Source organism: Toxotes jaculatrix, chromosome 9, assembly GCF_017976425.1.
Source record: "Toxotes jaculatrix isolate fToxJac2 chromosome 9, fToxJac2.pri, whole genome shotgun sequence".
Lineage (NCBI taxonomy): Eukaryota > Metazoa > Chordata > Actinopteri > Toxotidae > Toxotes > Toxotes jaculatrix.
Window position 1 is genome coordinate 8685682 of NC_054402.1, and position 24330 is coordinate 8710011.

The 24330-nt window shown below is 40.8% G+C and overlaps 1 protein-coding gene across 2 annotated transcripts in view; it reads left to right on the forward strand.

Annotated features, from left to right (window-relative positions):
- Nucleotides 1-4699: 4699 nt before the first annotated feature.
- nectin1b (nectin cell adhesion molecule 1b) overlaps nucleotides 4700-24330 on the forward strand; it is a 135799-nt gene continuing 116168 nt past the window's right edge. Inside the window, exon 1 of one of the 2 annotated variants that reach the window (XM_041045993.1) lies at nucleotides 4700-5575. In XM_041045993.1, the coding sequence (XP_040901927.1) occupies nucleotides 5524-5575 (52 nt within the window). In that variant the 5' untranslated portion in view covers nucleotides 4700-5523. The remainder of the gene's footprint in view (nucleotides 5576-24330) is intronic. The other variant, XM_041045994.1, reaches the window with a different exon arrangement.

Genomic DNA, 24330 nt, shown 5'->3' on the forward strand with positions numbered 1-24330 from the left:
TTTTGTAAAAACCTAAATACAGAGACGTGATGATTTTTAAGCTAAAGTTTGCACTGGGTAATTTATATTAGATCACAGAGCTGTTTAAAAATTACAGCCTAATACAGTACATTTAGTAAGTTTTACACTCCTTAAAGTGATTTTACAGAGGAACAGCAGTCCAGTAAGTGTATATATGTGGTTTTTACATGTGGAAGACAGTACAGTATGCTTGGTGGTAAAATAGCAAGAATTAATGTACAAAACCATGCATGTCTTATGGTGTTAAGTAGCATCATTCTTTAATTTAATTTTCCGTCTCAGATCAAGAACCAAAATGGAGCTGCTAGAAAACACACAGGCCTATTAAAGGTTGAATTTACTTCAGCTCAATTCACTTTATTACAACAATATTTACTCTGTGGGGCGGTAAAGGGATGTTATTAAATATACAAGTGACATTAAACATAACATATAGAATATATTGTACATTTCACATGATAGCTGGAAGAGCCCAGATGTTCCCATATACATGTTTGTCCTAATGAAGTGTAGATTTAAGGTGTCAAATACATATATATATATATATATATATATATATATATATATATATATATATATATATATATATATATATTTACAATACCTCACCAATGGCCATTCATAAACCATCATATTTAATTTTTTATCTTTGGCCACAGAAGTATTTTTCTTTCAATTTGTCCAACACTGGGCTACTGAAGCTACAAGCAGGTTGAAAGGCTTGTCATTGGTTCTATTTTCTGATCTTTCTCAGGGCACTAATGAGAGTTAAAGTCTTTAACACTTTCTCTTTTCTTCTGATTTTGGAGGACATGCTGGTATTACCAAAGAGCCAGTTTATGTCCCTTTGATTGAGGAAAAAGATAATACACTGTAAAAGGTTGATAAGACCTCGCCATTCAGCTGTCTCATACAGTGCAGTGTTGGCTTTTCTGTTTTCTGCTGTGCTGTCTTCTATGTGTGTGTTTGGGAACACGTGCACATAACTAAAGATTATGCTAGGCCTCTGCAGCCACCTCTAAGGACAATGCACAATTGAAGACATTACCAGCATAAGTATGTCTGGTGAAACAATTACCATCCACTGTATCAAGTTAAATGGCCAGTAATTTGTTTGGTTCAATGTAATTGCACTGTATTAAATGCTGAGAGGAAGAAATTAACATCTGCATGGGGTGTTTGTTGTTTCCAGATGTTAATTTGCTTGCTGTACTCATGATGACATCTGCTTCCTGCCTGAGGAACATGTTTTGGTAACATACAGTGCAAGGCAAGATTTTCATATGTGAAGAGATCATTGTTAAATTTAATTTTACACTGTAGATCTGCCTTTGTTCAGAACAACTGCAGACAACTGGAGACTGTTTCTATAGGACACGGATTTCTCTATCAAGTGTTTTTCAGGCCAGTGAAACTAACAGTTTTGGATCAAAAGAGTTGTCTGCTCTCCAGGGAGGCAGACTTGGGTCGGGCCCAATGCAGATTTCATGCTATTCTAGACCGCTGAAAACCTGGATTCTGTTTCACTCATCAGCACTTTGCCAAAGTTCCGCCATAATTTTTGTGCTCACAATTGCAAGTTTGTGACAGCTTACATTGGGTCACCAATACGACAGATGTCGTGTTGTATAAATCAGCGCTTGTATCACTGACTGAGGTGATGACAGAATTTAGGACCGACAGATTAGACTCACACCCTATGTCAGAGTTACTGATGTATGACATAATGTAAGTGAATGAGGTTGTTTCTCCATGGCTTTAGAGTTAAAATGGGCTTACTGACTTTAATGGGATTGTAATGACTTAGATCTTCAAATAATTTGTTTGCCATGAAATTGTGCAGCTTTAAACCAGGAACTGTATCAGGGTAGACATCATTTCTGAAACACGAGAAAAAGACTAAACAATGAAACAGATCACCAGATTAGATCTTACAATGACACAAAACAATCATGTCATAAAAGTAAATGTTATGCAAAAAAAACATTCGAAACATTCGAAACTTTTTGCAACATGTTGTCTATTTCTGCATTTGTTGGGTTGTCTAAATATAATATTATGGCAGGTGGCTTAAACTGAAATAATCAGGCAACAACTTATCACTGCTTCTAAATTTTAAATAAATCCTGTAGTAATACTGTCATGTACAAAATATTAATTGCTTCCTCTCTGCAGTGAAATGTATCATCACAGTTTATTTGACATTGATAAATTAATCAGAAAACCCTTCATCTGCTACCTTTATTGGGCCCACCCAATAATTTACCAATGGCAACTTCTTCTTATGCATCTCCAAATATTTATTATGCAAGACAGTTCCTAAATCTCCACACTGGCTCAGGCCTCGCCTTGAGCTCTGGCACAAGCTGTAGTTCAGAATGAGTATATCAAATTTCATCAGCTTCCCTGTAAATCAATCACAACCTTGGCTGCTCGATGAAGGGGGGCATCAGTGTTAATGCACTGAAGGCAAGGGGCAAATCCAGAGTTTTTAGCAATTATCTGCAATGGGGAAATTTGGCAGCATGGACACTTTCTGTCAGTATGCCGAGATTTGAACTCAAACAGCTTCACACTCTTAAGCTGGCCAGTGCAGCCACTTCTAACTGTTGAAGACTTGTCACTGGCACGGCTATTAAGTGCCTTGCTCAAGAGCACATTTATGGTATTTTTACTAGGAGGGGAAGATTTTTATGTTCCCTTCCTCCAATTCAAAATTTCCAGGTTTATCAGATTTAGACTATTACTCATCTCTCAATTCCTCCAGGCAGCTGCTGCTCTGACCTTTCAAGGTTTATGCAGTAAAGTGTTTATCCTCCGAATGGTAAAATGTTGTATAACATTGACATAGTTAATCCATACTGAATATTTTATTCATAACCCTGGAAATACTCCTGCTATCTTGTGTGATATGAATTTTCACTTTCCTTGTGTTCCTTGTCAATAGACAGTAATACATTTCAGTTGCAAACTACATAGCACATTCAGCTGACATGATTTCATTTTGCTAAAACCATTACTTGGGATAAGCGTACAGAATTTCAAGCAGTAGCACTTTAGCTTTTCTTTGCAGCTTTGTACTTGACAAAACAAAATGCCAAGTCTTGAGTTTATCTGTGTGCTTCCAGGACGAATGCACTAGTATGGTTTTGTTGCATTTAACAGGATTGTGGGTATGTTTATTAGCCTAACTATTCATCCTTCACTTAGAGAGGAAAGTGTATATGTTGCGTGTAGTTTTCCATTTTATGCAGAATGATTTATGTTGCTGTGCCCAAAACACTACACTGACCCTAATAACCAACTGGCCCAGTGCTCTTTTTTAATGCCAGGTAATTTCTCTTGCTGTTCAGCCGATAATTCTGTGATGCTGATAGTAAATCATGATCAAAGACAAGACTTTGACCCTGTACAAACCTACAAACTCCAAATAACAAAATTGGACTCTAAAGCATGTTGGGACAGGTCTGCTGTAATTATCTGAGGAACTACTGTCCACAAGAGGGAAGTGTTATCACATTCATCCTCCCATTCATTTACAGGCAGTATGCATGATCCTGTTTGGTTGCTTCTGGAGAAAAGGATGAGATGGCTGAAGAGTGAGGACGAAAAAAAAAAGAAAGAGGGGTGGGGGGAGGGGGGAGGCAGACTGTGGACAACTAGTCACAGCTGGCTTCAGAAGTAAAACAGATCCCGCCTCCAATGCACACACATTCATATTCAATTCTAAATCAAGGAAACAGTTTCTTAAAAATAATTATAAGAACTCTGACTTTAGTGCCACTACCCATGTTTTAAACTGCAAAACGTTACGTCACTATGAGAATATGTAAGCATGACTATTTGGATCATATTTTAGCTTTCAAAGCTCCACCCTGATTTATTTGTTAGACTTGTGGTTCACATGAGGTCTCGGGTGCTGCAGAGGTCATTGAGGGGATCATACGCACTGCATATGAAAAATATTACACTTTCTCACTTATTTCACTAATTGGAAGTTAATGATGTATTAGATAAATGTAGCTCATATATGTATGGGTTTCATTGCCTGCACCCCACCTGTATGTAAGATAGTTGTCAAAAATACAAAATGTGATTTGCAGCTTTTTATTAATGACATTAATTTTATCACAATTAAATTTGATTTTATTTTGAGCATTTCAATTTGGCTCTATATATACTGTGTGTGTGTATATATATGTACATGTACATGTATATGTATATATATATATATATATATATATATATATATATATATATATATATATATATATATATATATATATGAAGATAAAGTCCCGTTTCAAAGGCTGTCTGAGGACCCTTTAGGACATTTCAACATAACCCATGAGTAGTGTAGTAGTGTTTCCCATTGAATTAATTCACTTAAGCATGTCTGTACATGCTGTGTTTCTGTCATTTTTCCACACCCCCGCCCGTGTCGTCGACGGATTTTTCTCATCCTGAAATCGTTTTTCCTTTGCGAGCAATGGTATCGCCTTCTGCTCCAAACGTGCCATTTTAAAGACCCTTACCGTGCTACAAAAGTTTGAGACTCACTTCCTGGGGAACTACCAGGCTGTTGTACGGTAGTTCTTCCAGGCGACGCTTTTGCTTTTTGCAGGACAATCCAGGCTCCTCCCTCGCACAACGTCACCCGATCCCGATCTCTCCCAAAGCGTCAGCGATAGTCAGCAGCACACTGTGGTGGCAGATCAGCGGGGCGGTGCGCATCGCGGGATAAAGCTACACTGTATTTCATCCTAAAAAGCAGGAGAAAAAAGGGGGGCGCATCCCACCATTTCCAGAGTTACAACAACTTCACCGACCCGGTGTTCTGATCTGTCCGGCTGGCCGTGGCTGCAGACAGGGAAAACCGGGAACTTAAGGAACTAAAACAGGGACGGTGCCAGCAGATTATCTGTTAGGTGCTGTGTCCGTTTTGCAGACGGAAGGAAAAGGCGACAGACACTTCCTCGGAGGAACTCTCCAAGTGTTGGAAACTTCCCAGCGCAGCATCGATCGAGGACCTCCCGCCCACTTTACCTCTGATCCACAATAGGCTACTGGAAGGGGGAGAGAGAGAGTTCTGCAGCCGCTGCGGTGGATGGAGCAACAAAGGCTAGATGTTTAAACTAGAAGAGCTCCTCTGATTAGAACCCAACTCTCCCTTCTCTTCTCGCCTTCTGTTTCCTACAAGACTCCATCACCTAATCGGCAAATCTGCAGCCTCTTGGATCACAGTTCGGGGGCCCGGCCAGGTTCTACTAACTCTCCGCCAGCCAGGGAATCGCCGCAGACGTGCAATTGATGCTTTGGTACGGTGAAGCGAGCACCGATCCTCTAGTTTTGCGAAAGTCTGCTACTGCTCATTGACGGAGGTAGACTAGTTGGGACCGAGGTGGGATTTGCAGAAGTTGCATGCTCGGTCTTCGTCGTCTCGAGTGAGCCCTATCCATCCACTCTCGGGTTACCAGAGAAGATCCGGATAGTTGAGGTGCCATGGCGATTTGTGTGGGGATATGGATACTCCTGTTGGCGCTGCACATCCAAGGTAAGCCGCAGAAACAGACTTCAGCGGGGAAACATCTGAGACGTATATGCCTTATTTTATCAGCACCCCCCTTTTCCAGTGTGTGTTTGTGTGTGTGTGTTGCATGATGTTTTTCAATGACATATACTTGAATAATGCATGAATGGGTGGTTCGATGATTGCCTGGTTTGTGTTTTGCAACAAGATGTGCTATTGAATGCGAGAAAACTGGAAAGTATTTTCACTCTCAGAATCCAGCCCCGATATAACGGCTGCAGAATACTTATTTGGCTGCAAAATAATGAACTTACCCAGGCAGCAGGCAGATGGCGATATGTGCGAACCGTGTAGGCCAGCAGTCTCCAAGTTTTCCAATGTCTCATTGTAATGGCAACTCGGGGCCACACCGTGCTCTTGAATGATAATTGAAACCTGTGGCCTGTTATCATCAGCTCTCCTGTCTGTTCGTTATATGTACTAAATAATTGGAATTTCAGTACTTATTAGAAAATCTTTTGTGTTACACTGTGAGTGACATCCACAGGCCTTTGGTGTTTTCATGCTCAAACATGATAGGAAGAGAGGAAGAGCGACTCATGATGTGGTGACATTTGTCTTCTAAAGAACTGTCTCAACTCAATCTTTGAGAAATTGTCCTGAATACATAATAGATTTTAGCAGTGTGTATGTGTTTTGAGTGGAGGATGAGATACTGAGGGAAGCACTGGTGGGTTGATAACTGGAGTGATAATTTGACATTGATCACTCTGACATTAAAGCTTCCCAAAGAGGACCTAATTATTTAAACACGGGCTTAATAAGTGTATTTGACTATTATTGGAAGCATCATTACTCTGGTTATATTGACAGCCTTCTAATTGGAAAACAAAACAAGCCAATAACAAAACACCACGTATGTACTTGTTTGTGTGGGTGTGTGATCCATTATGCAGAGAGGTTTTGAGGCTTAGCTGAAAGTTTACAGGTTTGTTTATGTCTTGGACTGGTAAATTCTGCAGCATGTTTTAGTGCTGTGGCGATTCTTTTCTAGTTTAATACATCTAAAAATATTTTTTTGCCTCTCGGCTGTTTTTTTTTTCACCTCCTTTGAGATCAAGAACAACTAAGATATTGACCTTGTTCTGAGCGAGGCTCCTTATGGTGTCATGTGTTTAAGACTGATTGAATACTTTGATCAAAAGCTCTGTCTGATTTACATTGAGATGATCCCTTTGCTTGTGGAGAAGATCAGGATTAACTGGTTCCCTTGGGATTCGTGGTGGAAATCTTTTGAAGCTGTTCAATCAGGGGAGTGGAAAATGTCTCAAAAATTGTACTTAAAGCGTCCTGGAAATGTCTTATTTGAGTAAAGCAGGAGGTGTTTTCTAATCCTAATTAGACTTTGTTCAAGTACACTTTGCTTTAAATACACTAACCTAACCCCCTTTTTTATTGCTGCAGTTTATTTAAAACCAAAAGACTGCATAATTCATTATTTCAGACATCTTCATGAAGGGAAGAGCTTGGAAAATCTTTATTTCAGCAGTTGTTTGGACCCATTTCTTTTGACATGCAAAAACAAGAATTTGGTCTTTCACCCTGAGGTTAGAGGGTGAAGCCATAAATGCCCTCTGTCTTTGATGGTCTAATTGATATACAACATGTTCCAGACTCTACCCTCATTACCCAAGCACAAACAAGTGGGAATGGCCCTAACAAATGCAAGTAGCAGCAAACCCTGCTGAAGTTATCCATCAGGGAAAACCATTTGTGCCTGTCATGGTAATAACCATTTGTAGAAAACACTAGAGTGCCAGATTCATAAACAGAAAATATTCCAAGCTGCTCGCCAAATAGATTATCAAATAAAAGGAACATTGAGAATAATAGATCTGTGAATAATAACAGCAGCCTTGTTCCTGCTTTCTTATATTAGCTCCCGGTCTCTCCTGTGTTCCAGACTGATATTTAATTGAGTGTGAATTGAGTTAGCAACCAGGTGGTTGTTTATGGCTTGGCTCCATCCTCGGGTCCTGTTGCTGTACGAGCCCATATAGATATCACTCTCAGCGGTGGGATAAGGAGATTTTCCAGCTCTAATTCTTCATCTTAGTTGGATTAAACATTTGGGAAATGAATGCTGAATGGTGGACGAGCATGAACTTTGAATGTACTATTATTCAGGCTTGGAAATTGTGTAGCTGTGAATTATATTCTTTGTAATAACTTGGCACCATGCAAGCTAAAATCATTCTGCGGGAGACCCCTGTTGCTCAGTACTGTCAGTCATTTCATGCAGTCTCTCATATGAGTTTCTCTTCAATGTTCAGTAGCATGTTTCTGTAATGATATCACAACACTGCAGCATTATTTTGTGTGTCACTGTCATTTAACTCTGTTTATTTGCTGTTTGATTCTCACGTGACGTCTCCTGAGAGATGTAAATGGGAGGCTGGGGGGGTCCTGTTTCGTTCTGATAGACAGTTTTATTGTTTCGAATCTTTAGGGTTAATTGCACAGCTAACTGCCTGATTTCTATGCACAAGCTTGTCACTGAAGCTCGACATACAACAATTCATTTTGACTCATGACAAATGGTCACATGCTGCGCTGCTGCAGTGTGGATTTGTTTTTTTAGACTCACTGAAGCACATTGAAGTCTGTCTTTGTGTATGAAATGTCACATACTTCAGTTGGATTGATTGATTGACTGAACAGTTGGGGTGGGGGGGGGGGGGGTCTCAGGACAATTGCAGCCATGTTCATAAATAGTGTTAAAATAGATGTTTGATATTGAGCAGTGAAACTGGCAGGAGAATGTTTCCTCAGATGGGCCATGGAAGGAAAACTGCTGCCCCTCTGGAACATTGTAATTAGCATTTAGACTTTGCTCATTTTTGATCTCTTTTGAAGAAGAGTATAATTGCTAGTCTGTGGCATTTTGTATTTCAGTTGGATGACAGTTGTGATATAGTGAGCTGGAGAGAGTCACTATGGGATTGTTGGGCCTTGATGGTTAGAGTGTGAATGCAAATTGCTCTGATCCTCATTCCTTTGGGGAGTCTCCCTTTGGTCCCTGCTGAGGTGATGGATGGGAGAGAGAGCTCGGAGTCCTGGGAGACTAGCTTGAGGGGAGCTGACAGGAGATTAAGCTTCGTTTTTGCCATAGGAACTAATGGAGGCACTTGGACTCTCAAACTTCATATCTTTGAGCATTTAGCTCATTGTGGTTCTGCTGTCAGCTCTTTAGCAAATCCTTCTCCAAACACTGCGTGAAATGTCTCAGTAAAACGTAGTTTCTGTTTTTTCATCTGCTGTGTTTCTGGAAATGGAGTGGCCTTTCATTAATATCAGGGGTGATTTTTCTTTTCATTGGCAAAATATTTAAATTAACTATATTTTGTTCCATACGCCACAGCAGTTGATCCAAGAGGTACACTCTCAGTTTTCTTTGTAAGTTTCAGACCCTGTGGTCTCTGCATAAAGGCTGCATATCGCAAAATAGATGAATAAAACATGACGATAAGCACGGAACCTAAATAATGGAAAGGTTATGACAAAATGGAGTGTTCTCTGCGTGCGGAAGCCTACATAAATAATTTTAAAAACTGAATGAATGTTGAATTACATTCACTTCTCCGATTGTTGGGAGTTTGTAGTTTTATATGCAGGATTTTAGTCATGATAAGGAATATATGAATGATTCAAGGCAATGAGTGAGAAGCTTACAGCTCTTCTGCATGTCTCTGTTATGATGAAATTGTTTGGATATGATCCCCCGTCACTGAATGAAGCTATTTTAGGGGATAGGGAAGTTTTTTTTGTAAAGTAATGTTTTTCCCAGACACTGACAGTCTAAGGTTACCAGATAGCTTGTTTTGTTAGAACATGCACTTCAGTATTATATGCAAGGTTTTCTTTTTTGTTTTAATTTTAAGTTTCACTATTTTGGTGTATAGTGTCTGTCAGGTGTCCCCTCCTGCTCCTTTGCCTCCTTCACACCAGACAGTCACCATGTTGGGTCAGGATGGAAAACACGTTTATCAGCAAGCTGCAGCTGCAATTTTATGCTTTAAATCCTTGAAATTCTTCTCTGTCTCAACTCAAATCGCAGAATCAGCAAAGTAAGGAAAAAAGAAATCAATAAAGGGGATCAAATCTCACCCTGTGTTTTTCTGATTTGGCATTAATCTGTCAAGTCTTTTTCTCTCTGTTTAGCCAATCCTTGTCAAAGGATTAAATAGTTAAATTCCTGCTCAGCTCTCGAGAATGAGAATGGCACTGACTGACTACACTTGTTCCATATTTTCCTTGGCATTTGTCAGATAGCTTCTGAGGGGTTGGCTTATTATGGTTCCTGAGTTGAGGTAAGTCTTCTCTGAAGAAAAAGTAAATAATCTCACATATTGGAGGGATTCTGACTGTCTGCACTGTTTTTATGTGACACCGTCTTGGCTTGCCAAAGGCTTACAGAGTTTCTGTGCACTATTTCTCCCTTATTGCTTGGTTACTATAGTTACTCCCTGTAATCAGTCATTTCAGTTAAAAAAATATAATATTTATTTCTTTGTAGGAACTGCATCAGTTTCTCTGTTTTTCCAAGCTGCTGTGTGAAGGGAACACAGCTTTTTAATGCATCATTTTAATGTCTCTTATGCAGGCGTCTTGTAAATTCTGCTTCTCCAGTTTAAAAAAAGAAACCATATGAGAGTACCATCCATTCTTTGCTCATTGTGCCTGGGCTTATAACTGGGGCATTTAGTCACAGGCTGATCTGGGATGTGGATAATTCCTGGTCTTTCCACTAAGGCTGTATGCCTTTAAAATAAAGCAGATCTGATCAGTGCAGCTCCCACCCCCCTGTGTGACTGCCTGAACAAGTCAATTTACAATGGGCAGCTGGGCTGATGTGCCTCCATTAAGGAGCAGAGAAGTCCTGATAACCAGTCAGTGAACAACCTGCTGAATCGGTGGATAAAGGGGAAAATGGATCCTGTAAGGTGGAAACATAAAGTCTGCCGTGGTAGCAGAATTTTTACCTGATACCAGTGCTGCAGAAAAACCGTCAAGCAGCGTCACTGAGATATACAGTGACACGAGCCTGTTATCATGTTACAGATTTCAGGTGATTTATCAAACTTGTACTCTCTAGTATACCTAAATTGTTCAATAATGATAATGCGTAAAATACATTTTTCAAAGCCAATAATGTTTTCTGGAGTTTCTTTCATTCTGCCATTTAAATTTATTTCTATATTTGATGCTGTGCTAAATATGTGGCTTTTACTTCCTGCAAAGAGGAAATTCTGATGAAAGCTCTGACAGTTTTCTAAATTTGTGACCTCAAACAGGTCAGCTTATAATACACTGAATGTTTGCACAAAGTGTCTCTAACTTCTGACTGAAAACATCCGCACCACCTTCAGAAACCATATCTGTCAATCCCATTACAAGCCTTCCAGCTCACCCACTGCACATGCCGTCCACTGATAAATACCCTCCAGGGGTAAAGCTGAAATGGAATATAAGCTTGCAGAACACATTCGAATGAAAATATCGAACATTTCTAAAATTTAGCAGCAGCTTCAGTCTTTCATTACGGAAATGCTCAGAATCAAAGTAGTATCGAAATTCCCGTCATTGTGACACAGCACCCGGGCTTCCACAAGGCTCAGAGCTGATCTCCTGCTAGAACTTAACATTTTTCTCTTTTTCTGTCTACAAACTTGGGTGTACCATCTCCCCCTCTATCTCTTCTCTCCCCTTCCCTCTGTCTCCTGTCTCCTCACTCTGCCTTTGAGGATGGTGCGTGCTGAGAGTCGGCTTGGTTAGCACTTGATACAAAAGGGGGTTTGTTTCATGAAATGTTTCCCTTTTTAATGAGTGATGGTGTTCACTCATTTAATATTCCGCACTGATATCTCTCCGGGAGCTGACTGTGCTTCAAAGCAACAGCGTGGTTGTAAATGGGAGTGGGTGAAGGCGGGGGGACACCAGCAGCGGTAGTGGTGGTGGTATAAGGGAGGGGAGGGGGGCTGCTTAGAAAACACAAACACAGGTTTATTTATTCTCCCTGACATATAGCTAAGCTCCCAGTGTGCTGCAGCTTGGTGCAAAGCTCCTTAGTGCCCTCGTCCTGTGCAGACAGACTAGCAAAATATGACTGATAACAGGTCAGCTCATATTTCTCTGCCTGTGTCTTTCATTTATGTTTGTGCCATTCCCCGCTGTGATTGACTTTAAAGATAATTGCTCAGTTAAAAAGGATTTCAATTGCTTGTATGTGAACATTTTTCAGAATGTTTAAGCTATTATTTCTTCACTCTACCTGCATTGCAGCTGACATGATGGTTTCCCAGGGCTTGTCATTATAGTGAGATTGAGGTCAGCTCACATGAGTGGTAGAAATTCTTCCTTTTGAGACGAAGATAAACACAGAGATGGCCTGCAGTTTGGCATTGATCCGTCCATTTTGTTAGTAGGGTCTATGCCAAAGCAACTAATGTAGTCTGCTATTGATTCCACAGTTTCAGGCCTGGCTGAATTTCAGTCCGTTGTTGCATTGTATTCACAAAGTCAGGTGCACCAAATGGCCTCCGCCTCCTTCTTGTATGTCCTCACTTTTTAAATGCCTTGCATTGCATGTGGTTATCAATAGATTTTGTATTTAGATGTGTGTGTGAAAAAGAGGTGGGTGGGTGAGTGAGTAATCTAACCATTAACTCCACCTCAGAGCGGGGAAAGGGGATCTGTTTATCCCTTTATCTCAAGCTGTAACAGACTGAGTCTGTGTTAGCACTGCACCTATTTAAACTATTGACTTGTATGCATAAAAGTAAAGCTGTAGGGTATGGCTGTGCTGTGCTTATAACTATACATGTATTTACTCCTCTAAATGCAGTACACTAAATAACAAATACAATACATCATATGCAAGTAAAAGAAAGAAAACAAAGGGAGCACCCATATTCTGTTCTTTTCATATCTGGCATTTATAAGGTGCAGCTTATAAGAACCAACGGGACTCAAACTCATGAATAGAAAATGTGCACACACAGTACCTTCCACACTTGAGGTCTCCATCACAGAAAGTGCACACAGGGCTGCTGCAGTATCGCTAATGCATTATGTGAGGGACTAACTGCCTTGAAAGCTAGTCTTCCTCGTGAGGACCTGCTCGTGATCCTTTGTATCTTCTCGAACCTAACCAATGTATTATTGAGGTTGATTTTTGTGTTTCAAAGTATATAATGAGATATAATGAGTTTAATTAATGATATATCAGCAGACATTTGTTGCATTTCTTTCAAATTTGTTTCAAGTTGTGATAAAAATACATCTGAGGCACGATATTCTACAGATGAAGAATACACATTTCGGGATTTGCATAGTGTTCACTAATGTTTGCAGTGTGATATTCCAGTTATAGCACATTTCAACTAAAATACAGGATTTAGGTTAAGAACAGACTTTCATCATAACTAAAGTAACACTAAAAGTAAGGTTGAGCTATGGCTCAGTTTAGAAGAAAAAGTTTCAGGTGGTTAAGGTTATTGAATGATCTAGGTCATAGTTGACCTCGATCTGACTGCTAGTCAGCATTGACATTTTATCTAGGCTACATTGTACTGTTTCCCCTAAAGGTAATCATTTCTAATTCAGAATAGTTGCATATAAAATGCCTGTTGTACCCCCCGCCACCTCTCTTCTCCTCCTTCTTCTCACTTCTTCTTGCCTCTTCCAGCTGAATAACTTTGCCAGGGGTTTCCACATGGGAGCTTCCACTCTGGCAGCACACGTCTTGCTTGGCTCTGGGTCTGCGAGTGGAATTAACCAGTCAGGAATCTGGAGAAGGCTTTGATAACAGTAAAGGAATCACGCGGGGCCATTTTGTAGTTCACAGCAATTGTCAGTTGAGCCATGAAGATGCCAAATGTCACGTCAGGCCAGAGAAACAGAAGGCTGCGGGGTTAAGGGTCTCCCCCCTCTCCCACCCACGTGTCGAATATATGAGTTATAACATTTATATGATGATAAGTTATGCAGATATTAGTGGCCACAAGAACACCCACTCACTGACCCTGCACCCACATTGCTCACAGTCTCACAGATGAAGAGTGAGAGTGAAGAATATAGAGTGCATTTTCCTGCCTTTATTGATGTATCTGACTTGAATTTCTTCTCCCATTTAACCATGTTCTGTGTCCAAAATATTTATTTGAGATGAATGCAGGGACTTGCAATTGTTCCCAGCGCCGTGTACCTTCTTTGTCAGCATTATGAAACTGAAAATAGAAGCTAAAGAGGAACAAATGTTGGAAGGAGAAACTTGATATAGAGGCTGTTTAATACTGCAGCAAAACCCTTAAAATACCTTCGCTCTTACGGCCTGCAGACTCATGCCCTTCAGGATGCCAAGTTTTAAATTGCTCTTCAGAATGGGTTTATGGATTGTAGCTTTCTTCCTAAATTGTGAAAAAATGCAAGGGAAAATAGCAGCCTAAATGTAAAGAGGAGGAGGGGAAATGGAGATTTACATGTAGACCCTGCAGGGGATGGGAGTTTGCAGAAGGTCATGCTGTTTGCGATTGAGGACATGTTCCAAGGGTGATTCTAGTTTGCCTTGAAATGGTGTTCTTGGCTCAAGTTCTGTGTAGGCACATTGGGGCTGCTCGCTGGAAGAAAAGACTTGTGCAAATAAGAGTTCATTCAATTTTTTCCAGCTCATTAGACCTTTTTTCTATTTCTATGCGGGAAGCCAGTAGACCCCCCAAAACCAACTTACATTCTCCATTAAAGCTATCTTCAAACAAACGGGTTGCCTGTTGCATAATTGTAAGAATATTATGACACATAAAACAGTAGATTAAATTAAAAGCTCCATAATGTGCTAACGATCACATTGTCTGCTAAATTAGTTTAATTAAAGCCTTTCTTAATTTGAGTAATGAGTGATTCAGAAGTCCAATCAGATCTTTTATAACAAGTGAGTCCAAGTCAAGATGAAATGTTAGTCCCATGTTTCAGTAGACTGCTCAATATGCGATGAAAGTCAGGGGATAAAACTGATTGGATTTGCCCCACATAGTCAGGGGTGTGTTTCATCCCTGCTGTTTGTGAAATTTTGGTTAAGCTCGAAATAAAGAAGTAGGTCCTGCCAGAGTAAGTGGCGTTCCAGTGGAAGTAATCCAAATAACACAGGGGTGATTCTGTATGTTGTTACATGGGATTTCGAAGGGTTAATCCTATTGATTGCGTGGTGGGATTTGCCCATGTAGTTCTGGTGGAAGTTTCTCTGACCTCTCACCGATTCGATGTGTGAGATTCAGGGGCAGTTTTGTCATGAGCCGCGCTTCCCCGGTCTCCCTAACCCCCCTTTTCATTCTCACACTGCTGACGCTTTGTGACTGGCGTGGGGTGGGTGTTTATTTTTGCTGGGAAGACCCAGGAAGGAGTGCACTGAGGCATGAACATGTGTGTGTTTGTGTGTCGCTGAGTGCGCAAATGCATACGTCTGTGCGCAGGCCTGAGGTAGGGGCAGCTTCACGTTGCCGGCCCTGCTCCCCCCTGATCGTGACCCACTTTCTTTTCCCTGCCCGTCGCTCCCTCTTTAATTGCCGCTCGGCACACTGAGGCCATCTGCTCGACTGAGGCCCGTCGCCATGGAGATGCTGGGAGGCTTTTCGGATTTGCTGTGGACTGACCAACAGGGAAATAGAGGTCAGGGATTGGGGGTAGGGTGTTGGACAGTCACAGGGGCACCAGAACTGTATCATCTGACAGTGCAACAGTACACCTGTATGATACCTGTATGAAACAGATACAGTCAGATCCTCTCAGTGCTTTTCTAAAAATATATGTTTAAAAAAAAACACACATCTCCAGATAATCAGCTTTTCAGTGTATAATCCAGTTTTTTCAATGGGCCTTGAGAGGGGCCTCGAGCAGTTCTCCTAAATCTGAAGGGCATTAACCTGAAACATGAAAATAATTACATTTGGAATTACATGGATTTCATTTCACTCCACACAAGTAAACTAAAATGTCCCATACCAAACAGGAAAAATAAAAAAAAGTTTTATCACATGCTTTTGCACTTATATGGAAGTTTTTCATATTTCTTGTGTGTGAGTGAAAAAAAGTTTCCTAAATATTACAAATTATGCATTTCATTTTTGCTATGAGGGCATATTTAGACAAAGGGCTATTTGTCTGTGTTAAGTTTACCGTGTTGCTCAGTCAGATGTGTATTTAGTGTCGTCTCATCTGCCCGCTCTGATTATATTGAGCTGTGTTCCTTTATCCTCATGAGTGTCTTTGTATATTTTGCTGCTCCTGCTTATTTCCTTTCCAATGACACGCCTCAGCGAGGAAGCAGTTGTGCTGTGTTTCCAATTAACACTCAGGCGTATTTCAGAGCCGTGGTCTGCACAGCTAGGTCGCCTCTTGCTCCTCTGTCTGCTGCACTTGCATCAAGCATGCACTGTGTGTTGCTTAAACATTCAGATATTCCACGCCTGTTCCAAAGGATCATTTGGCCAAATAATTTAAATATAGCATTTTATTCCAGGAGCATGTTTTACTTAAACTCTGATGGAGTCTTGGTATTGACCTATGGCACATGCATAGTGCTGAGCCTTGGGAGACACTCTTTATATTTACTTGTCTTTTAAAGGTCAATATTGGTAGTTGTCATTTCTGAAGTGCCATTTATAGGTCAATACCTCATTAGTAATCTGGTGGAGTTTGGATCAAATGCAACTGCTGTCTTGTCTGTGTCGCTGAGCTGCAACCATTTTCACTTTCGAGGATTCAGGATTCACAGGATTCAGTTATGCGGATGCAGAACCTGGTCCAGATTCTGTCTGTTTTATACTAGAACTTATTTTCATTATTGGTTAATGTGCTGATTTTTTTTTCCAAATTGCTTGACATAATCCATGGTCAATAGTCCAAAACTCAGAATTATTCCATTTGCAGTGATATGAACAAAGCAGCAAATCCTTTCATTTGCGAAGGTGGAAACACAGAATGTTTGGTATTTTTGCTGAATGAATGACTTAAAGGATTAATGAATTATCCAAGTTGTACCAATGGTGTTAATGCAGGCTACCATAGCCTTAGTAGGTGTGTCTGTGACCAGGAATGTAGTCAACATGTCATGGCAGACAGACTAAACTATGGAGGCAGGTGTACATCTCCTACACTACAGTGTGGTGTGTGAGTTACAGTGCGTTTCTACTAGATTGCTTAACAACAGTCAGACCTGCTACATAGGCTGTCAGCATCTACTGACTTTGATGGCATCACTATCTGCATAGATGCCTCAGACAGCTTATTTTGCTCCTCCATCACCTGCCAGTGACAGAGTAACACAGGAGATTGTGACAGCAGAAAAGGTAGCTCTGTCAATTTAAACTCCACCGAGTGCTTGATCTCTGAGCTGCCCAAATGTACAGTCAGAGCTGAAGTTAACAAGACAATGTACCCAGTGCCTGTAATTGGACCGGGCCCTTTTCAGCAGTGTGAAAAGATAGAGAGACCGTCTGTCAGCCTGCTCCCCAGTCAAGGTCATGATGTCGAGCACTAGATGTGTTGTATTTGCTACCATGCCCTTCGTCCTATCACAGCTTATCCAGCTGCTGCTGTGCAGAGGTGGGGTGAGAACTGCTGCGCTCTGTGGGCAGCACACTAGATTATGTGCTTGGAGAGATTAATCAAATCGTATGATGTTATGCTATGAAAGAGTGACAAAGTAAAGTTTCATCCAGCCAGCCTTGCCAACACATGCTTCTTAAACTGGGTTGGGTTTGTCCTTATGGTGTTGTCAAAGGGGAAGTTCATTTATGGTTTGACATGAACTGGTGCAGTGATGAGAAATAAACAGCCTTTGCAGAGGATTATGTCATGGTGGAGCACTGTGGATGGGCCTAGTTAGTTGAAGTGATTTTCATAGTCCTTGTTGTGCCAAACTCCTGATTGCAGTTTGAATGAAGGCCATGCTAAAAGAGGACTCTTAATTACCCCTCCTTAAGTGCGCATGCTGACTTGACAGTGGTGCCTTTTGATTTGTTTAACAAGGGATGCCTGCCTCCTCTCTCCTTATTTGAATTGAGCTTTATCACTACTTTTAGTATCATCTAACTCCGGATTCTCTTCTGCAGCCGTGTCCATGGCTGTTTATGCTCAGAAGCCTACACTAAAAAGATTTTCATTCCCTTTTTATGGACAGCAGAGGGAAGAAAGGTTGTTCACTGTTCAACAGAATGCAATCCACTCCACTGCTCAACAGAATATTTATTTATTTACCCTCCTGATGCCATTTTGGTCTGCAGAATCCCTGGAGAGGAAAATGCATTAAGCCACTCACTGTATTTACTTGTGTTGGACTGATGCTGATGTGTGAGGGCAGGCCAGAGGATGGAGGATGGGAAATTGATCATCGGTGAATGAGTGTCAGGGGAATCTTGACATCCACAACTGCTCTTCACGCTTTGAGCTCAGAGAATCCGTCAAGCAGAAACTCTTTGCCATGTGAGAATACAACTACTTACCACATAGATTAAGACATTGCTTGTTTGTTCAGGCATGCGCACTTCAGTGGTGTGCTTTGTTTGATTGTATGGGATAATTGACCCACCCAGCTCGTTTGTACCTTCCAGGTTATTAATACTTGCAGCAAACCCTGACACACTCATATCAGGATAGCAAACCCCAGTACATGCATTGATGTGTTTCCTCTCACATATGAATAGTGACATCATGCTCATGCAGTGTGAAAATCAGGCCATTTCACAAGTTGCATTCGCACTAAAGGTCTGTCTATCTGTAAAATAATTGGATGAAGCACAGACTTATAAGTCTCACTAGGATTTTATGAAAGCAATTTAGAAACACAAAGGAAAAACCAAACTAAATGTTTGTATCAGTCCCGCAAACATCCTGGTTTACAGCAGCAGCATTTTCTTGCATAGAAGCTGTCATTTTCATAATCCTTCTGCAGTACCACAACTCCAAATCAACAAAACACTGCCCTTTGACTCACAATCACTGTCAGTTGCTGCACTTTTGCCAAAGATAAACACAGAAAATGTAAAATCTATTGACATGCTTGAGAAAAAAAAAAAAAAACCTTCAGCACAATTAAACATCTTCAATCACAATCACCAGAGGATCAAAAAAAAAATCATAACTGCCACAGCTGGAGAAGCTGGTTAAGTACAGCTGGCTGTGAAGATGGCCACAGTTGTATTGTGATTGTGTGTAAGGGAAAGTGAGCTATTAGAAAAAATGGAAAACGTGATTGGTGGATTGGCAGTTTTGCACTCAAAAAGCTCTGTACAGAATACTGAAATCATTTGTATAATGGTGTAATCGTATAGGCCTATTGTGGAGCATCTCTCTATTGAGTATGGGAATGACAGTTATGCATTTGCAAAGTAAACCCCGGAGTAAAGGTCTGATTTATTTAACATTTACACAAAGAGTGTCCGTAAAACTAGGCACGGCTAAGAGTCTGTATTCTCCAAATACAGTTTGAATAATGAATGATATCCTTTTAAAAGTCCCTGTGAGATAAACAAAAGCCAGGAATGAAAGGCTTATCTGTGTGCCTTTGAGGTTTGCCTTCCCACACACCTTGAACAGACTTCTCATCTGACAAATCTCTTTTTTTTTTTTTTTTAATTTGAAAGCCTGCAGACATTTAAGAGGAGAACCAATGAAAACTACCATTAAAGGCTGTGTTATATTTTGAATTAAAGGCATTTTAAGGATGGGTAGCAGGATCTCCCAGGCATGAATGAGCCCTTTGTGCTGCATGTGTAGACTCATTTGTTTAGCTCGTCTAGATGTAGGCCGTGCTGATTTTCATGCGGTAGATGTGAAAGTACACTTTATGAATAACGAGAGGATTACAGGCATTACTGTTTCATGATACTTCAGGTTTACTTGAATCCACATAATTGTAGATTATTTCTCAGTCTTCACAGGAGTCTAAAACTTGCTCCCTCAGGTTTGCTGCCTGAATACGCTGGCTGCATTTGCCTTTTTAAAATTGCCAAGTCATTATTGTAAATCAAATTTTGTTCTCAGCTGATTTCCCTGGTTAAACAAAGATTTAATTAAAAATTAAAAGCTGCACGCTGAATTAATGTACATATTTTGATGCAGTTACTTTCACACAACTCTTAAAGCTGGGTTTGAAGTCATCACGAACATGCCTGTTCTCTTAGTCAGGTAATGTTGCCATGGGCGGCTGAGATGATTTCCCGTACTAGTTTATTCGGAGGATTAATTAAATTTAGTTAATTAATATTCTTGGCTGGTTATGTCTTTCAGATTATTCACCACCATGATTTGAACCTTAGATTTCTGCTTAATATTTATAGGAGACTGTCAGGTGCTGTCAGCCTCCTATGAATCAACAAGGCTTCAAAACTCAAGAGCCAGTTGATGTGCTATAAATCAAAGGCTGAGCAGGGAAAAATCCCACCAAGATGAATAAAAAGGATCCAATTAGAAATGTGTAACCTTTCTGCAGGGAGACTTAGTGTGTGATTTATTAGTATAAAGCTGTTCGCTCCTCCCCCTTCTATTATATGTTTTAAGTATTAGAGAAAATGAATTTGTCCAAGAGACTGAATGAGCTCAGGCACTATGACTGCAACCCTTGCATTACAATGGAGCGTGTGCAGACTTCTCTTTCATGCAAAGTTGCCTCACACACAATGGTGAGGAACTACTATACTATCCAATCCTCCAGAGCGTGCTTGCATGTGTGGAAGTATTTTTAGTAACACACACGCACAGACAGCGTTCTGTGTTTCCAACGTGATGTGTCAGGACAGCATCATGTTAAGGATTCAGTCAGATGGTCCTTAACGCTTTGCCCAGAGCTCTGCAGAAGGGATGTGTTTGTACCCAGCACTGGAGGGGGGTCACGTGCTGACCTCATTGTGTGCACGAGTAAGTGCACTCTGCAGCATCAGTGTGCAGCTCCCTCCACATAATGAGAGACTGACTTATCTCAGCGCTTATAGCTAATTGATTGATTTCCCTGGCACAAATATCCTAGACAGAAACATTTTTTTATCCTCTCAAGTTGGTTAAAGAGGCAGAGGAAGCAATGAAAAATGAAAATGGGCCCCTTCCCTGAAAACGGAAAGATTTAATATTTTTATCCCTAGAAAGGAACTGACACGCTTTATTACTCTTTGGCTCACTACCCCCGCCCATCCCTCATAGGGAGCTGTGTATTACAGTACTGCACTGCTATGGAAAAGCACTTTGCAATGAAAAAAACACATTGCTCCTTCGTAAACACAGAGGTTAATGTCTTATTTACAAGCTGCAACCCCCACGATTGACATGTTTGGCACAAATGTCTTGCTGTCTTTGTGAGACAGTGCAGACAAACGTGATCCAAGACAGGCAGATCCATCTTCCGCTGTCCTCCTCTTAGTGTCTTAGCCTTACGGAAGTCCCATATCCCCCTTCCTGGACCTTCAAAGATTGCAGCTGGCCTGCTTTTTTCACCGGTACATTAACTCCTGCAGCCTGGACTGCTTCACTGGAGCAGATGCCTCCAGAAGAAAACAAAGCTAGCAGGCCAGGGGGTTAATCACACTCATCTAGAGGTCCGACGCACTGTTGCCAGGTGTGTCACACTCAAAGTATACTTGGTTTCCTTTTGTTGCTGCTCTTTGACCTCTGTCTTTAACGGCAAGTGCAGTATGTGTTTGGAAGCACATAAAAAAAAAAAAAAACACAGGGTCTATTCAAGATCATGAGCCTGATGGATTCTGTTACAGCCCATATGTCAAGTTTACCTACAAGTCCTTCAGAATGAGCCGGAGGGAGTTTAAGTGAGCATGCTGAAAATTGTAAGTAAAGAATTTTATTGATAGAAAGTAAAATAGTACAGTTGTCATGAGACACTTAAAATAGTTTTTCTTTGGTTTTGACTGAAGCTCATCAAAGAGCCCCTGAATTCTGCACAGTGCCTCTGAGGGCCGAGTTGTGCAAATTGAAAACAAAATACCACTGCAACCAAAGAAGAATTACAAAACACCTTGAATTTGTTTCAGATGTCAGTGTTATTACTTTATGTCAAACTTGTGGTTGGTTGTGGCGATTATGTTTTGTGTTACAACTTTGTGACATTTGATTTCACATGGTGTACTAGCATGTACTCTTTTTATCTTTCATAGATTGTTACACAGTGCAGCAGGGATGCCTGCATCCATCTTTGTAAGAAAAATAAAAATAGTTATTCCTTCAGCTTCACTGAGCTGTGATGTTCACATTGTTACTCAGATGGTATTGCTTGTGACAGATTGTATTTGAGTAAGGCCAGAGTGGTACGTCAATATGCCAGTGAGATGTTCCAATGTTCTATGTTGGCTCTTGGCAGCACATCGGCTTTGTTTGCATTTGTTATCAACAGGGAAAAGAACTTATTTCTTTAAAAAAGAATCATAAATGACTAGTTTTGACATTTTAGCTCATTTGAGAATGAGGTTGTACACAGTAAGGAACATCAAGGTTGTCTCTCGGCCTTGCATTGTCACAAAACACAATGTGGAATTTTCCAAACTGGTGTTGCTTCAGTTAAATTCTTGTTAAGTCTGTTATATGCTTATCGTTTCCCTCAGTTCCCACTGATGCATTTGTGTGGTAAAATGCCAGATCCCTCTTTTGAATGCATCTCCAAAGACACAGCTGCCTACTTAGATAGCTAATGGCTGTGTTTTGTGCTGCAGCGCTGTGAGCCGAGTGTGGCGTGATGGCATTTGTTCTGTCTGCCCAAGGCCTGGTCTGTCATTGTGTATCAGACCAGCCAGTGGCCATGACTCACACATGAACCCTCTGGGTGCTGGAGCTCATGGAGAAGACACAGGAGTTTAACTTTCAGCGCCCAGAAATACATATGTCAGTGTGAGGGAGGGGAGGGGGGGTCCCAGGCAGTGCCGATGAGGAGGTGTTAGTGAATATTTTCACATCAAGACAGCTTGGGCTGTACAGTACTATGATGATTTTTGCACTGCATTTGCAAGAGTTCCCTTTGCAAGCAAACAGCATACCCAGTCTGTGGCATCTGCTTCCTTGGATTTTCTGTTTATGTAGTTGATCTGGTTAGGCACTGGCCCTCTCCTTGTCTGCTCAGTCACCGTGCTGCTCATGCTAACCTTCCCGTTTTTCTGTTCATTTTCAGCAAACTATGTTTTCTACTTTTGCAAACTTAAACCACTTTCTGTGCTACACAAGATGTTTCCCCCTCAAATGTTGCTAATGTAAAAGCTTTCATGACCTGGCCTGGGTTGCTTTTGAATTTTATGAATTAAGAAAAACAATACAACCATTTACAGGTTGTTGCGTTTTCTGATATGGTCAGGTTCCTGTTTTTGTTCCCATTGCCTGCCTATCTGCTTCGTGCGATGGCTTCATTTCACATACTGACATATTTTCAGAATCCTATCCATCAGTAGATGTCAGGCAGAGGCCCTCTGTATACTGACAAAAACAGTGGCCGTTGTATAACATCATCTATCATCCTGGGGCCTTTGTTCAGCATCCTGTCTCATACGGGGGCTAGCAGCCAGTGCGAGGGTGGCATTCTATTTGACAGGCCAGTGCAGATGCTAAATGACAGTGACACAAAGAGGGGGCCCACCACACAGGTCCTGACAGGGCTGTTTTCCATAGAGAAGAGGCTTGACTTGACTTAAAGGCCCAACCCGAAATCAGATTACAGCACCGTTCTTGACACCTCTTTGGCCTGGTTCTGATGTTTGTAATTTCCCTCAATAGGAAGTGATGTGACTGCTGAATGTCAGATTGAAATGTTCTTTGAAGCTCTCAGTGATTTCTTTGCCTTTGTGCTGCTTGAAAATTATATTCATCAAGTGTCTTTCTGTTGAGCTGAACCATTAACTTGATATGATTTTGCAGCGACTTACCTAACATGTAACATCAACCGTGTGCCCTGTTGCAGTGTCCTAGAGCTAAAACCTGAACCATTGTCTTTTACTGTAAGTCGCACTGTGTTGGAGTATTTGCCAAATGCCTCAAGAGTAAATGTAATGATAATGTTCATTATGGTGTTTCAGTTTACCTTGTATCCATTTTCTCTGATGCCCTGGAGGAGAACTGCTGTTCTGAACCCTTTTGTTAAAGTGCTGAAGATAAAGTGCATCCATATCTGCAGTCATACCTGTTGTTGGGATATGGACGCATAGACACATCTACCTACTGTAGTCAGATTACACAGCCTTGCTGTTTGCAAAGTTGTCTTTCTTGCTTAGGTGTGTCGAGGCTGGTTTTGGATTTACATCAGTTGTGTTTGTTGTGTTTGTGCTTGTGCAGGTACTGTATCAGCTGAGGGCTGTAATCTTACAGGATTAGTGACTTGTAAAGCTTTATTGTCGCCTATAATGTCATTTTCACTGTACTTTTTATGTGACACAGGTTCCTGTCTGTACAATTATGTTAAAACGCCCAAAATGTTTGGACTCATTTACTTTTTGGACATGAAAGGTGTCTGTAGGAAGTTTATGACCAAAAGTTACTTTGGATTATCAAAAATATACACATTTACAGTCATAGTGTGTTGCAAATATGTGTCCTGCACCGGAAAGAGAAGAATTACATTAATGGCCTTATTTCAAAGCTCTTTTTATGCAACTTTGATGTCCAGTCAGTCTCATTGTGTGGGATCCATTAGTGAGAAGAAAAGCTTGCCTTGATTTGCCTCTAGTGAAAAAAATGAAATATAG